Source organism: Schistocerca americana, chromosome 4, assembly GCF_021461395.2.
Source record: "Schistocerca americana isolate TAMUIC-IGC-003095 chromosome 4, iqSchAmer2.1, whole genome shotgun sequence".
Classification (NCBI taxonomy): Eukaryota; Metazoa; Arthropoda; class Insecta; order Orthoptera; family Acrididae; genus Schistocerca; species Schistocerca americana.
This window is the reverse complement of record NC_060122.1, coordinates 283,826,837-283,844,177: the sequence shown is the minus strand read 5'-3', so window position 1 is coordinate 283,844,177 and position 17,341 is coordinate 283,826,837. Positions and strand designations below refer to the sequence as shown.

Here is a 17,341-nt window from a genome sequence, read left to right as displayed (position 1 = left end):
CTCTGGGGATAATACTGGCTCCACCAACCTGCATCCGTAGCGTAGTGTGTGTTTGAAGTAGTCATTTGCCTGCATGACAGCATAGGTGGACACAACCATCAATTTGGTGTGACAAGAAACATGGTTAATCCAACCATGTGACATTTGTCTAACAATCCATGGACCAATATTGATGATCCCATGAGCATTTTAATAGATGATGTGATTAGGTCACATTGGGAACACATAAGGGGTCGTCTGCTGCAGAGCCCCAAGTGCACTAACGATGTCCTCAGGAACACTTGTGCCTGCACCAGCATTGTACTCCATCATCAGATCTGCCACAGATCATGTTTCCTGCCCTACAGATGCTCTGTGTTGAGACTTGGATGTCCAACAACTTAACACCTATCTATGGTTTCACTGTCCTTCAACCACTTTCCATAGATGCTGACCACAATAACACATGAACAGCTGACCAGAATCAACGTTTTGGAGATGCTCAATCCCAGGTACTGGCCCATAACAATATGCTCTTTGTCCAAGTCACTTATTTTCCCGATTGTGTCACATACCCATAACATCATAAGGCAGAATTCAGTCTCGCGGTAAGCAGTCGCCATAATGTTTTGGCTCACCAGTGTATATGAATAGATATTGGCTTCAGTAATTCATTCACTTAGATAATATTTTTATGATTTTGTTCCAGGCAAGATTAAGAGTGAAGTTCAATTATGACTCTTAAAGAAAAGATATGGTGTGTGGAATCGAGTAATTAGAACAAATGTGGCTTTGAGGTACAAAGGACTTCCAAAAACAGTACAGCTGATACAGCAATTAAAGGCATGTAGACAGTGGTGATGTGAAACAACCTCTAGCCACTGAAGGGAAAGTGAATCAGAGACAGAACCCATACATGTGCCTTTCCAGTGTTCTTCATACAAGTCTCTTCAAAGAGCCCTCAAGAGCTCGTAATCTTTAAGGCAACTACATACAGGGAGCTTCATAAGCTTCACAGTTGTACCTATGATGACTGCAATGTTGCAAGATTAACAGCCCAACACTAGTCATCAATGCATGCAATTTGTTGAGCACATTCTTGAAGGTTTTGCATCACGGCTAGCAGCAATTCAAAAAGAGCAGATGCAGAATTCTTTGACACTTCAAGGCACCAGGAGACAGTTGCCACTGAAGAGTACAGTGGGCAGGGACCTTGCGCTACACATGGACTGTCTTCCATATTTAGCCTGTACAGCTGTACTGTGCGAACAATTTGTAAACCAGCAGGAGCACAGTCATTGCAGTTTAAATAATTTATTTTTCCATGTAAATGGTATGGTAAACACAAACCTAATGCTCTTGTCTGGGGAAATGTTAATCTGTATACTGTAATGAAAATAGGATTGGTGTCCCTAAAGTGAATGTGTGCAGTATGATTATCATACAGTTGAACCATTCATTCTTTTTTCTTTAAAAAAGTTAATCCCATCAACTATCTTGATTTACTACATTCATGCTTTGACACAAATACTTGGCCATCAAATAACACCCATTTACCAAGACGGTGCACCACCACACTGGGCTAAGACTGTGCAAGATGTGTTGGATCAATGATTTCCTGAATGTTAGATTAGATTGGCAAAGGACATACAATTCCATGCTTCATATGTTACCTGACATTAGACCCCCCCCCCCCTTTTTTTTTTTTTTCCTCTCTGCGGGCTTGTCAAAGACCAAGTTTTCCAACTGCCTACAAATAACATCAATACAGAAAGGCAACTCTGTATCACTACAAGAAAATGGTGAACATCTTAAACAATTTTATGAAAAATGTACAGTCTAGATAACATATTTTTTTTATTATAATGATTTATTTTGGTTGACTGCAGCCATCTTCAGATCTAAAGTATGAAGTTGATCTCTATCATCAATTCCAGGGGGTCTGTGTCATTAATATAACATGCACCAGTTGATCGTACTGTTGCTACATGACGTGCATGCTATTTAAGAGGAACTTACTGAAATGGATTAAAAAAGCTATTTTTGAGTTTGTGAACCTGACAAGCCAAAGATATTCTTCATATATGAGGGTTGGAACTTAAATAACATCAACTATTTATTCACAACCGATACAAAAAGAGTTCCATGTTTGCACCTGTTACTGTCCTTCAAAGTACTCACCAGCGTTGTGTTGAACCCGTTGCCAGCGATGTGGAAGGCGTAGAACACCTTTAGCAGAGCCTGTTCTGTTGATGATGCGAATGGAGCGGTCTATTGCCTGTCGAATCTCTGGAACAGTTCTGAAGTGAATACCACGAAGTGGTTCCTTCATCTTCAGAATCAAATCAAAGTCACAAGGACTTAAGTCCAGGGAGTATGGTGGATGGTACAGTACTTCCCAGTCCCATCGGTCGAACAGAGCAGCCACAGCTTGCACTGTATGCGCCTGTGCATTGTCATGCAAAATGATAGGTGGGTTGTGCAGAAAGTGTCACCGCTTCTTTCGCAAAGCTGGTCGCAGGTGATGTTCCAAAAATGAACAGTAATACTGTGCATTGACGGTCTGCCGTGGAGGAACGTAAGGCATTAGGATAACACCATCAGTCATACACAAGAACCACCATAACTTTAGACCGCTCCATTCGCACCATCAACAGAACAGGCTCTGCTAATGGTATACTACACCTTCCACATCGCTGGCAACGGGTTCTACACAACACCGGTGACTACTTTGAAGGACAGTAACAGGTGCACTCATGTACCTCTATTTATTAATAGTTTCCACTATAAGTTCCAACCCTCGTATACCACATAGTGCAGATACTGTAACACATGGTGATTTCGTGATTATGGTACAAACTTTCGGGAACGATGGAGAAGGATAAATGTACCTGGTTTGAGGTAAGAGACCCTCATCCAGAAACAATCGAGATGAAAGTTATAAGTGAAAATGGGAAAATGCAGCTACACCATTACCATCAGCAAAAAGTGTATGCTTCGATTCCTGATGACTTTGGACCTTGTGTCTTGCTCAGCCAATGGTTCTTGCAGCACCTTACTAATGATCATCACTTTATTACATTTGTTAATTTTCACTTAAATGCACCATTGTTCACTGTGCACAACCCAGGTACATGCAAGGTGATCACTTGTTATTTGTTAACCAATGTGGTTCCAACATTACGAAGCCCCACCACACTTTGGTCTGAGGGATTAGAAAAGCCCTGGATCAGACATTCCCCATAAAACTGATAGGAAGAAGAGGTCAGTCATTTCATGGGCAGCATGTTCACCTGACGCCACCCCACTTGATTTCTTCTTGTGGGACCATGTGAAGAGCTTTGTGCACGAGATGTCTGTAGACACTGAAGGGGATCTCCTGGCAAAGAATTCTTACTGCCTGGGAGACTGTTCAAACGACATGGGGGATAATAGAACAGGTCCACAGAACTTTGTGCCACAATACCATTCCTACACTGACACTGGCGGATGCCTTTTTGCACAACTGTTGTAAATGTAGCATCTCATGAAACTTGTGCAGGTAAATGGAATTCATTATTATAGTACCGTAGATTTAGGATTTTCAGTTTCTCTGACATCAAGTTATGTGCGCCATTACTAGTTCATCAACAGGGGAAATTATCTGAAGGTTTTGGGGAGTATTCAGCAGGAATTCTGTATTTTATGGTGAGGATTTCCAAACAGGTGCCCTTCATTTGAGCACTGCGCAAGGCTAAGGTGGAACTTGAGTAGATTTTCACTTATACCTTTCAACTCAGTTTGAAGTAAGAGACCCTAGTCTGGAACTGACTGATACACTTTCCCTTCACCATCCTTGAAAATTTGTAATATCATTATAGATAACCCTGCATATCAATGTTGTAAAGTACCAATTGGGGACACTCCAGTACTCACAAATCAAGAGGGATAATATGAGTCATCTAAGACATCATGGGCAATGAGATAAATTAGAAGTACCAAAGCTATTTTAGCAGAATAAAAATTGAAATAAAACAATAGAAAGGGGCTTGATGTGGTACAGTTGTACTACACGTGTTGTGTCCTTGCCTTTCTCCAATCTAAGAACTGAACTGCCCAGTAAAAACAGTGACAAAAGCCACAAAGCCAAACACTGCTGTTGGAACTACAAAAATAAATTCATGGGATAAAGTAATGATGTATACAACTAAATTATTAATATAAATTATATAGGGAGAAAAAGTAAGTTGTCAAATAAGTACACTACCAGATAAGTAATTTTGATTGTACATTCAGTGGAGAAAAGAAGAATAAAATGTCATGACATATTTTTAACATTTAGTAAGTATGAAGGTGTTATTAACAAACTTAAGTGAGATCCAATATATCTGAAACTCTAAGAAAAGAAAATCAAGATTAAAGCAGAGTGATATATGAAATGTTATCAATAAATAATTGGCATTTGTTTATATTTAAAGGCTTGCAGCTCAGAACAAAGCTGCACAATGCAGCGTGGTTTGCTGATAGTTTACTAAGCCACAGAAGTCCTTGATCTGCTCCAGTTGGGCAGTGATTGGGGAGCGAGGGAGGTGAAAACAAACAAGAATGGTTTCAAATACCATTGATCCCAATGGATGTCGAGTGAAAGCTGCAATTTGACTTTGTGTGTGTGTGTGTGTGTGTGTGTGTGTGTGTGTGTGTGTGTGTGCGCGCGCGCGCGGCGCGCGCGCGCAAAAGAATCAAAGTCTTCATTAGTTGCCCCTAGTTGAAACGTCTACAGTAATGACTGATGGAAATATTAGAGAATCATGTAACAGTTTTAAAACTGGCCACACAAATTTGCACGAGTGCAAGAGTGGAGCATCAGGCTCAGTTTACAGACCAGTGAGATTGTGAAAAAAATGGATCAAAAATAGTCAGTGAAAGACACATGGTGCTGTGCCTGAGGAGTTTTCTCAAGTTGTTGCAAAAAAGGTCAGATGTCACAAATTGTATGCAAGACAGGTATCTAATAAGCTCAACAACACAAAGGAGCAAAAAAAATGTCAAGCTAAAAAGTGTTTTGGGATTGCTATTGACAATCTGTCGATGATCTGTTTTCCCCAGACTATTACAGGAAACATAATAGGGATGTCCTGCACTCAAAAGCAGAATCTAAATAAAGCAATGGCACCATTCAACTTCACCAAAACTGAAAACTTTAAACAATATTGTCACTCAAGTCAAAAAATGAAGGTGACAAATTTAATGGGAACAAAAGGGCATTCTTAAAAACAGCCACCAAATTAAGACGTCTCTTACAAAAACAGTGGTGGAGGAAACTGTCATCTGGGATAGTCCTCTCCTCCAAGAAGTGGTTTTTGCACATGACTGTTAAGACCAAGCATAAAATTCAGAATTTCCACTGGGCACTTAACTAATCGCCCATCCTAAACGAAAACCTTGCATCCTGTGACTATCACCTATTCCTGCACTGGAAATAATCACTTGGTGGACAACATATTACAATGGACTCCAGACCATCATTGTCATCTGCTCAATTCCTAGGCAGAGAACATTTATACAGAAGTGAAGAAGCTGGTGCAACATTAACAAAATATGCTTAGAAGTGAATATGCATGGCCCTTACACTTCAAATGTGCCTTATAGTTAAGAATTACATCTGCAAAAATAGAGAATACTAGTACTAAACAAAAGTACTAGAAATCTTGAGAGTTATTAAAATCACATCAGAGAAACATTATAGTCTGAAGAGAATTAAGATTACAGGTAATCTATTTAAGTTTTTCACTGTATCTCCTGAACCAATTTAGAAAACTGTAATTTATCTTTTTTCCTGAGAGTCACTTGTTTTACATAAATTATATGTTATGAAGCAGACTGATGAAAGACTGAGTCAGTGCCAGTGAGCACAACCTGTCATCTGCTTAGCCTCTTATGACACAAGGATGAAAGTTGATCCATGTTTTATCACTCATACAATGCCTCTTAAAAATCACCAGCTAAATTCAGCACATGCTTCTTTGTTATATCATAATTCTGCTAGTCAAATTCCCCCACAGGTGTTTCACTGAACATGACAACAATGTTAAACACAAAACATTTTCTTTACATTCTTCACAATATTATGTACCTAATCATGAACTGGCTGAATATCATAACCAAAGCTAAAACTGTGTGTGACACACACAGTTACTGCTCATAAAGATGCACAAGACACACAAAATTATGAGACAAAGTGTTAACAAAGGAAAGTATTACATTTTTTATGCCACACAGAAACCATTACATTTTATTAAAAATGAAAAAGCTGAATTTACAATTGTAATCCAATATTTGCATACATCAAACTTCATTAAACAGAGGAAAAAATGAAACTGTGTTTGGTAAACCTGCGGTCTCTCTCTCTCTCTCTCTCTCTCTCTCTCTCTCTCTCTCTCACACACACACACCCACACAGCCCACAGCCACTATCATCTCAGCATGCTACGGCCCGACAGCAGTGCAGTGTGCAGCCATCTCAGCTAAGTTGGGTAGTGGAGGTAGAGAGGAGGCATGGAGACAAGAGGGAGAGGCATAGCAGGGTAGGGGTAGGGAAAAATGCTGTAGTGCTGCTTCAGAGTGTGCAGAGACATGTCTAAGACATGATGGTCGGATGCTACATACAGTGGCAGAAGGCTGTGCAGGGAAGGGGGGGGGGGGGGGGAAGGGGGGGAGGGGAGGGGAGGGGAGGGGGGGGGGAGAGACTATGCAGGTGTACTGGAGGAGGGGGAGATAGAGTGCTAATGCGAGACTGGAGTGAGTGGGAGCAGGGAAGGCAATAGGTGTGTGAAATACAGGGCTATAGGAAGTTGAGGCCAGGGGGGTTATGGGAACAAAGAATATGTTGTAAAGGCATTCCCACACGTGTAATTAAGAGCTGGGAAGAATCCAGATGGCACAGGCTGTGAAGCAATCAAATTCTAGCACAATGTATTGGGCAGCACACGCAGCAACTAGGTGATCCAGTTGTCTCTCAGCCATAGCTTAGCAGTCACTATTCATGTTGTCAGACTCTGTGTTGGGGGTCATATGCACCTAGAATGCTGCACAGGGTTGCAACTGAGTTGGTATAACACATGGCTACCTTCACAGGTGGGGTAGGAGGCATTTTCGACAGGGCTGACATACGTAATAATGGGATGATTACTTCATGTAGTTGCAGGTGGGTCACCTTTCTGCTTTTCGTAACACAATGTTGACTGTGAAATTTTACATTCTGTTAACAAAACCAGAAAGACAACCTTACTGAATATATGCAAAATCAATAAACATAAGTCAAGAATGCCAGTTTAGTTTTAAATAATGAAACACAATTCCATTTTCCCTAGTGTCAAATTAAGTTTGAGTTTTAAAGATATAGATTACAATTGTAAAATCAACTTAAATTTTCACCTGTTGTTAAATTTAATGATATCCACATATAACTTAACTTTTTGATTTTAGTTAAATTTAAATACTGTAATTCTTCATGACATAGGAATGTAATGTTTTTCTTTGTAATCCCTTTACACTGATTAGCCAGAACATTATGACCACCTAACTAATAACTTGTATGTCACCTTTCACATGGATAACAGTGGCAATGTATTGTGGCATGGAAGCAATGAGGCCTTGGTAGGACGGTGGAGGGAGTTGGCACCACATCTGTGCGCGCGCGCCACACACACACACACACACACACACACACACACACACACACACACAAGTCATCTAATTCCTGTAATTTCCAGGGAACATCCCACATGTGTTTGACTGGGTTCAGGTCTGGTGAGTTGGGGGCTCCAACACATCAACTGGAACTTGCCACTGTGTTCCTCAAACTGCTCCATCACACTCTGGGCCTTGTGACATGGTGCATTCTCTTGTTGAAAAATGCCACAGGTGTCAGGAATCAGGATTATCATGAAGGGATGCACGTGGTCTGCAACCATTGTACAACACTCCTTTGTCATCATGGTGAACAAGCTCCACTGGACCCATGGAAGCCCACGTGAATGTCCCCCAGAGTATAATGGAGCTGCCACCAGCTTGTCTCCACCCTTCAGTACAGGTGTCAAGGAGCTGTTCCCCTGGAATATAACGGATTCATGCAATGCACAGTGCTGATGGTCATGTGCCGATTTCAGTTGAAGTAGCCGTTGTCGTGGAGTTAACATGAGCACATGTGTGGGTCGTTGGCTGCAGAGGCCCATCGTTACGAGTTTTCGGTGCACTGTTTTCACACTCACTTATACTCTGCCCAGTATTTAAGTCTGATGCTAGTCCTGCCACTGTTCGCTGCTTTCCCTGTTTCACCAGTCTGCCCAGCTTATGACATCTGTGGCTGCATAACCCCATGACGTCTGGATGTGGTTTCACCTTGGTTATGCCATGTGTTGAAGGTACTCATCACACCACTCCTCAAACACCCAACAAGTCGTGCAATTTCCAAAATGCTCATGATGAGCCTCTGGGCCATCCCAATCTGCACTCAGTAAAACTTAGATTGATCGTGCACCTTCCCTGTTCTATACACGGACAGCGCGCTCACTGATACTACACGCATCATGCGTGTATATGACTAGCTGTCATTCCTCGCCAGGTGACGCTGCTATTGCCTGGATAGGTGTATTTCGATAGTAGATCGGTGGTCATAATCTTCTTGCTGATCAGTGTATATATTATTGTCTCACATACCCTCCATATCTGTATGAGTAGTTTAAGCTGCAGTGACATTCAGTTGTCATCAGACAATAGATTACACTGAAAGATGGTTTGTGACTAAATAAATAATATTTTAGGGGCCATTTGGAAAGTGCTCCATATTTAATATTAATAATACAGTGTCTGCTTCCTTACACGTGAAATTGACGGTCTCACAAACGGAAATTTTACTGAACATTTTTGGAAGTCATTACAGTAACGTAGCAAACAAATGCTGAAAATAATTATCAAATCATATATAACAAAGTAGTAAAGTGTAACATTAACACAGTAGAAACAAACATACAAACAAATACTTTCATTTTAGATCTAAAATTTTATTCTAGCTAAGTAAAATACTATAGAGAAATCCTGACTAGTTGCAAACAACAAACTGTACAAAAATACCATGTGTTCTGCAAGTGACAGAAAACTACACAAACACAAGAACCCCCTATGGGCAATTAAGGTACATATTTCTTTAAAATAGAACAAATATATTGTCCATAACCCCAAAACTTGTTATATTACCATTAAATTTATCTGTTATTCGACAGAAAATGAAACAACTCCACTGACAAGCATGAAATTTTGCTGAGCCATGTAAGGGCAGTCAAGAAGAGAAATGCTGAAGGCAGACTTTTGACTCTGTTAGTTTTTCCTGCAAGGTATGTAATTTTACAACACCTCACTAGTGCTGATAAAAGCAAGTGTAGAAAGGTGCATACTTAGCATTATTTTGTTCTGTTTGCCTCTCTCTGATAAGATCTAATGAACAAGTGTGTTTGGGGAAGTGCTTTCATATGATATGTTGCTTTATGAAGCCACCATGTTCCCAAATAAATGCACATCTTTTTATGGTAGTTCAGCTACCGCAAAAAATCCTTTTACAACTGAAGCACCTGATAATCCCTGATCATTTATTAAATAGAGAGAGATTGCACTGCATGCACATTTTACAGATACCAACTGCCAGATACTCTAACTAGCCAGAACATTATTAACACTGACCTACTATCGATATAAATCCATCCAGGTAATAACAGCGTCACCTGGAGAGGAATGACTTCTAGTCGGATACATGCATGGTGCATGTACTATCAGTGAGTGTGCTGCCCATGTGTAGACTGGGGAAATTGCACGATTTACCCAAGTTTGACTGAGGGCTGATTTTGATGGCCTGGAGGCTCGGCATGGGCATTTCAGAAACTGACCGACTTGTCTGGTGTTCGAGGAGAGCTGTGGTTAGCATTTTCACCATGTGGCGAAACAAAGGTGAAACCACATCCAAACGTCGTGGGGTTGGGTGGCCAATCCGCACAACATATTTCGGATGTCGTAGGCTGGGCAGACTGGTAAAACAGGGCTGGCAGCGAACTTAGAGGGAACTAACATCAGACTTAATCCCTGGGCACAGTACAAGTGTGTCTGAACACATAGTGCACTGAACACCCCTAACGATGGGCCTCCGTCCACAGCTGACGCCCCACACACATGCCTATGTTAACACCATGACATCGGCAACTACGACTGAATTAAATGGGCATGTGGCCATTGGCACTGGACATTGGTGCAGTGGCAGAGCACTGCATGGTCTGATGAATTGCTATACCTCCATCATGTCAATGCAAGGCAAGGGTGTGAACTCATCTTACGGGGGGGGGGGGGGGGGGGGGGGGGGGGGGGGGGGGGGGGGGGGGGGGGGGGGGGGGGACAACTCCTCGACACCTTTAGTGCAGGACAGAGACAAGCTGGCAGCAGCTCCATTATGCTCTGGGGAATATTCACGTGAGCATCCATGGGTCCAGTGGAGCTCATGAAAAGCACCTTGATGGCCAAGGAGTATCCTATACTTGTTGCAGGCCATTCATAACCCTTCATGACGATCATGTGTCTTGGCAGCAGTGGCAGTTTTTAACAAGAGAACGCGCCAAGTCACAAGGCAAGGAGTGTGATGGAGTGGTTCAGGGAACACAGTGGTGAGTTCTAAACTAAGGCACACAGTTGTCATATATTTGGAGTGATATTTAAGTCATGCAGTAACACTTTAAAAAAGCTTGCTATAATTCCATAAACATGAAACTGGTCTGTGAAATACATTACAGGATCTATGAATGGGACTAAAATAGACTATTGTAGATGAATTTGTATTATACAGATACTCGCAAAACCAGCAATGATTCACAACTGTGAAATATGTCTGGGAATTGAATGTATGTCCTAATCCCCTTCTGCCCCCTCCCTGTCCATCTACTCCTCACCCCTCTCTCTGTCTATCTCCTCCTTCTCCTCCTCCTATCTCTATCCATCTCCTCCTCCCTTTCTCTCTCTCCATCTCCTCTTCCATCCTCTCTCTGACCTTGAGCTTTTTTATTGTTATTTAACATGAAACCTTGACTGGAAATTGAATTTGCTGGTGGTGGAAGGAAGGATCCAGATGGCTCAGGTAGTGAAGCAGCCATTGAAATCAACTGTGTTACGTTCAGCTGGATGCTGTGCCACAGGGTGGTGTACTTTGATCTTGGCCACAGTTTGGCAGGGGCCACTCATCCTGATGGACAGTTGGTTGGTAGTCATCCCAATACAAAATGCTGTGAAATGATTGCAGCAGAGCTGGTAAATGACATGGCTGCTCTCACAGGTGGCCCGGCCCCTGGCGGGGTAGGATAAACCTTTGACAGGACTGGAATAGGAATTGCTGGGTGGGTGGGTTGGGCAGGTTTTGCACCTGATCCTGGAGGCAAGGGGTTGGGATTGGGCGTGGCATAGGCATGTACTTGGTGGAGGTTGGGTGGGCGATGGAACACCACTTTATAGGTGGGGTATGAAGTATCTCAGGTAGGATGTCCCTCATTTCTGGGCAATATGATATGTATTCAAAGCCCTGGTGAAGGATGTGGTTCTGTTGTTCCAGTCCGGGTGGTACTGGATGATTAAGAGGCCTGTCTTGGTGGTGGTGGTGGTGGTGGTGGTGGTGGGAGAATTGGGGATTGTGAGGGGAAATGACATGGGAGATGGAGATCTGTCTGTGGACTAGGTCTGGAAGTAGTGCCTGTTTGTGAAGGCCATAGCGAGATCCTCAGCATACTGAGCGAGGGAGTTTTTTGTCACTGCAGATATGCCATCCCTGGGTAGCAATTTTTAGTGTGAAAGGGATGACAGTTATCAAAATGCAGGTATTGTTGATAGTTGGTGGATTTAATGTGGACAGAGGTGCAGATAGAGCCATCATGTTATTTCGCAGACTCATTCTTATGCACATTATCTCTCCAAATTAGGCATTGCCAGATGATGTGTAGTACCAGTTGCTGAAAACTGTTTAAATTTTTTATATTTATATGCATAAAAAAGCTATTTTAAACTATCTCTGATAAAATAGTTCATCTGGATACAATTTGCTATGAAATAGTATTTATGAAGTAATTTTGTGTTTTCATTTTTTGAGGGAGACACGCACCAATATTTATTTGCCTTTATCACAAACTGGAAATTTTTCAGGTCTCTAGTAATGGAGGAGAGCATTACGGGTAAACATTTTAGTAAGACACTAAGGCTTCACTACTAGAAACAGTTTAAAAAGCAAGCAGACAGCCGTAGTTATACAGAGATGAAGAAACTTGCACAGGAAAGACATGCATAGAGAACTGCATCAAACCAGTCTTTGGAGTGAAAATGACGATGACAAGGCCAATGTTGCTAATCCCAGTTACTCCTTACAATTTTTACTAAAAAATAATGATGGACTTACTGACACAAATTTTTTCACTGTAAAATACGAACAAATTTGAAATCTACAAATATGGAGTACATATGCTGACTTGCTTGTTAAGACCATGGACTTTACATAATTTTCAACAATACATATTCATTTTTCTGACAAATACACAATAATTTAAACTTGTCAACAAACTTACATATGTATTTTTCCCAACTGTTCCTTCAGCTTCTTCTGATCAACATTTTCATCATCACCTTCTTCCCATTCCAGGTTATCTAAATCTCTCTCATCTTCGTCTTCACTATCCCATTCAGATTCTGACAGCTCTGCTTCATTTTCAAAGAATTCCTTTGCTGCTAATGTTCCAGGAACACGTTTGGGGTTTTCAGCTACTTCATTTTCTTCCGAGTCATAATCAACAATGTCTTGTGGATTGTCTGTTTCTCCCATCTCCTCATTGTCAGTCTCTCTGTCTGAAAGTACATTCTCCTCCTCCTCCTCATCTGTTAAGAGCACCAAAAAAATAACAAAAATAAATCTCTGGAACAGTTCAAAAGTCAACTGGATTATTAAGTTTAGCATAACATGAGTTACTTGGGTTTCAGCAACTGGTGAGTCAATGCTCCTCTTTATTCATTAATACTGTTGAGTTTACAACTTTATAATTTTCATGTATCAGCATCACAATAAAATGCTTTCTCCCATGGGTTTCATGCATGGAGTTAGTGAGTGATCAGAAATTCAAACATAATATCTGTGGCTTAATGCAATAACAACCAATGTCAACTCTTCATGAAACTGAGCTACGTGATGTAATCAACCAAAACAGTGACCAAGTTATACACGTATGTTTTTCACTGCTGGAACAACCAATGTCAACTTTGGTTAAAGCATTTAGTTATGTGACTGAGTTCCCATGTTCATTCTTTGACTGCAGCTTGTCACCGTTTAACCTCTGAATGACATTATAACAACAGGAAATGTTGTGAAAACATATTCGTATTGTAATGTGATGCAGAGGTTAGCAGACATTCTTTAAGAAAACAACAGGGTAGGCTCAAAGTTTTCAATTTTTATGAGGGGAATTATATGTAGTGCGAGTTACATTAATGTGAGCTCAAAAGTTGTGAGTTAGTTAGGTTCATTTTTGCTAGATTTGAGACATCTGGTTTGAAAATGACTTCTTCTTTCAGACAAAGGTGTTGATTTTTCTGGCAGTTGTTTCTATGAACACCAAACACATGAAATAACTACTACTGACACATCTGCACCCTCTACATCTGAATGTGGTGCAACAACATAATAAAGGGGAAGAAATTAAACCCTGTGTCAAACGCAAAACATCTGTATGATATAACTGCATATGAGACAGCTGGTTCAGCTGATTCCCTGTTTTTAGATATTGCATCTGATACTTGTATCATTATGCTACCATATTACGTCACCAACATATATTTTGTACTCTGTCAATTATTTACCTTTTACCTAGGTAAATGACCATTAGCTATCAAAGGTCAAATAAATAAATAAAATATCAGAACAACAATATCTGATTCTTCTGATTTTGCAATCTTACTATTCAGCAATAAACAAAGTAAGAGAAAATGGTATGCCACAGAAAGTAACAGTAATACTGAGGATAGATTATCACCTGGCGAAACGGCAGAGCAATAATTTCATGGAAGAAGTGCACAAGAAAGCGAACATCTGACCTAGCAAAAAGGGCTTGTAATATTCGAAAAACATTCAGGATACAATGTAAGCAATACTTTTGACAACAGCAGTACAGCAGCTGGGCAAGAGATTGAAACAACCATGTAAATGTTGAAGAAAATGCTTTGAAAAATTTAATAAACATGAATGGGAAAAAGATTTTAGAAGATTTACACACTATTGAGTAAGGCACAAAATCAACAAATAGCAATATCCAAAGAAAACCGTTCGAAGGACACAATACATCCCAGTGGACGCCACTGTCCAAGAAAATACTTCTTGCAAAAATTTAGTGTGGAAACAATTCAGGTGTGCCACACAATGTATCTAAAACTAGTAATTGTGGCATTTCCCACAAAGACTGTCGAGGACGACTTGGAGGATAAAAATATGTGCCAAAAGATGCTAAACAATAAAATTTCAAATCACATAGCATATTTACTGTTTACTGTAGTCGTTATTCAAGACTTCACCCACAAAAGAAATACTTAAATTCTGGCTTACGTATATCTAAGCTCTGCAGATTACACATGACACACTTTGAGAAGAACAGTGTTTCATTATGAGCCCAAGGCTATTTAACTAAAATATCTGTCAAAAATTTTAACTTTTTCTTCTATAGGTCTGAGAACCATATACGTAGGAAACAGACATGTATGTCCTTCCATTGACCCAAGAATGATACATGTGGTAAACATGACATGTACAAACCTCAGCTAAAAATAATCCATCATGAGGGAGGAAAAAAACTTAAACTAGAAAAGACAGCTCATTTGAATAAAGTTATGACCAGAATAAGATCAACAAAGTGAAAAGTAGGGAAAAATTAGATCATTTTTTTCCTATGCTTTGATTTGCTAATGTGTTTGCTCACACACCTTTTATACAGTGTGGTAGCTTTCTACCACATCCGCTGTGCCCTCTCAATTTAACTGTGTTCTCTGTAACCAACAAGCACAAATCTGCTTAGTGTTATATGTGGGATGAAACTATTACTGGCAATGGATAAATGAAACAGTTTCTTGTATTCACAAGCATATTCTACATTTACCTCAAGAAGTCTTTGAGTTCAATATGTTTAGTGACACCTGTGCTGGCCAGACCACAAATATTAAACTCAGTCATGCTCATGAATATGTTTCACACGGAAAAATACTGGCGTAGTAAGCTAGAAGTTAATAAGTTCGTTGAATGTGGTCACAACCAAATGTAAGTCCACTCCATTCATACAGCTATCGGACAGGGTTACAGGGACAGAAAAGAAAGAACTCCAGAAATTGATATACCTTGGGATTGGGCTAATTTGACTGCATTAGTTCCTGGGAACCCATGAATAAATGTAGCTGAACTTGAGCAGAATAATTTTCCTAATTTTGGTGACCTACTTCGTCCATGTTATGTTCATAGAAAAAACAACGTTTTGTGGGTCACTTCCTCAGTATCAGATAAAAAGGTTGCCATAAAGGTGTAATTCACCTGGGAGTGCATACTATAAATTTCCCTTTAGTCAGCAATTATCTGCAGAAAAGGTCAACAACATTCACTCATTAATGCCCTTTATACATTCACAGAGTAGGGCATTTTGCCAGAACCTATTAGCAAGCCATCTATGAGACTATGTAGAATACTTACCAGATGAAAGTGATGATGAGTAATGTTACAGAGAGAAAATTAAATTTCAGTTGGGTTTTAAAGAGCTGTAATCTCTCTCAACTATGAACTGATACACACAGTAATAATTTCATATGGAGAATTCCTTCAAATATTAAAACACTGTCTCTCTTTGCATCAACATATGGGGGTAGGAATGAAATGTAGAGCATGCACAAATTCTAATTACACAAGTACGTGACATTATTACATTGCCCAAAACAACAAAGTCAGGCTCGTTTCATAATTAATCAGTCACAAAAAAAGAACATACAAAAGTTACTGAAAATAATTCAACATAAGAACAATGCCAAAAAATCTAATTAAGAAATGTGCTAGCAAACTTTTAGACAGCATAAATAATAGCATTTATAATCATATTCATTAATGCCAAATAAGAAACTGAAGAATAAAGTATTAGCAGTATTAATGGCACTCTAAAGTTTAATGCTCGAGTCCGACAAATAAATATTTTTTTTGTCATTGGTTGTTCTTGTATTAAGCCACAGACATAGCCACCACTCAAATTACTACAAAAACACACAAACAGCAGAGGTTTCTCCATGTTTTGAGAGTGCTGCAGCTATGTATGGACAGTTATGGTATCTGTTTGCTAGACCAGAGCAGCACACCATCCACTGCAACTATTATAGAATTTAATGAAATTGAAACAACTACCTTTAACTTTTTATACAGTTTAAAATTTAAAACATGTCAAAATATAATTACTTTTAATGATTAAAAATGCCAATAACAGGACTTTAAACGTATCAAAATGTACAGTTTTTTTAATATGTAATCATGACATACCCATTTGTCCTATGACTTTATTGAGTATATCACTTTTAAATGTACAAGATAACCAATTTCGTAATCATCTGATGTTGCTTCACCATAGCACAATGTAAACCATACTTTTCCTTCCATTTCCAATATTTACACTGTGCAGGTGTAAAATTGAAGTTTTTTATGCTGAAATGACTACATTCCCATTGCCTACATCTGTATCTACATCTACATGACTATTCTACAGTTCACACTTAAGTGTCCGCCAGGCAGTTCATTGGACTGTCTTTGTATTATTTCTCTTTTGTTTCACTCTTGAACAGTATGCTGGATAACACACACTTGAATCTTTCCACAGGAGCTCCTGTTTCTCTTATTTCATTACAATGATAATTTCTCCCTATTTAGCTGGGTGTCAACATAACATTTTCACATTTGGAGGAGAAAGTTGGTGATTTAAATTTTGTGAAAAGATCTCACTGCCTACCCAACTTGTGTATCATGTTCATAACGGTCTCTATCCTACTTCTTGACAGTACAAAATGAGCTGCCCTTCTTTGAACTTTATGCTAATTCAGTCTTATCTGGTGCAGATCCAATATCATTCAGCAATATTCCAGAAGAGCACAGACAAGTGTAATGGTGAGAGGCTCTTCAGTAGACCTGATACATCTTCCACGTGTTCTGCCAATAAAAAACAGTATCTGGTTCACCTTTTCCACAACATAATCTATTGATTTCAATTTAAGTTCAACAGATATCTTGTTTAAATCATTTTGCAATTGGTTTCGA

General features: G+C 39.7%; 1 protein-coding gene across 2 annotated transcripts in view; it reads right to left on the bottom strand.

Annotated features, from left to right (window-relative positions):
* The window catches only part of LOC124613077 (claspin), a 195,951-nt gene that overhangs the window by 34,472 nt on the left and 144,138 nt on the right, over positions 1-17,341 (bottom strand). For both annotated transcript variants that reach the window (XM_047141662.1, XM_047141661.1), the window contains exon 13: positions 12,597-12,903. In XM_047141662.1, the coding sequence (XP_046997618.1) occupies positions 12,597-12,903 (307 nt within the window). The remainder of the gene's footprint in view (positions 1-12,596; positions 12,904-17,341) is intronic.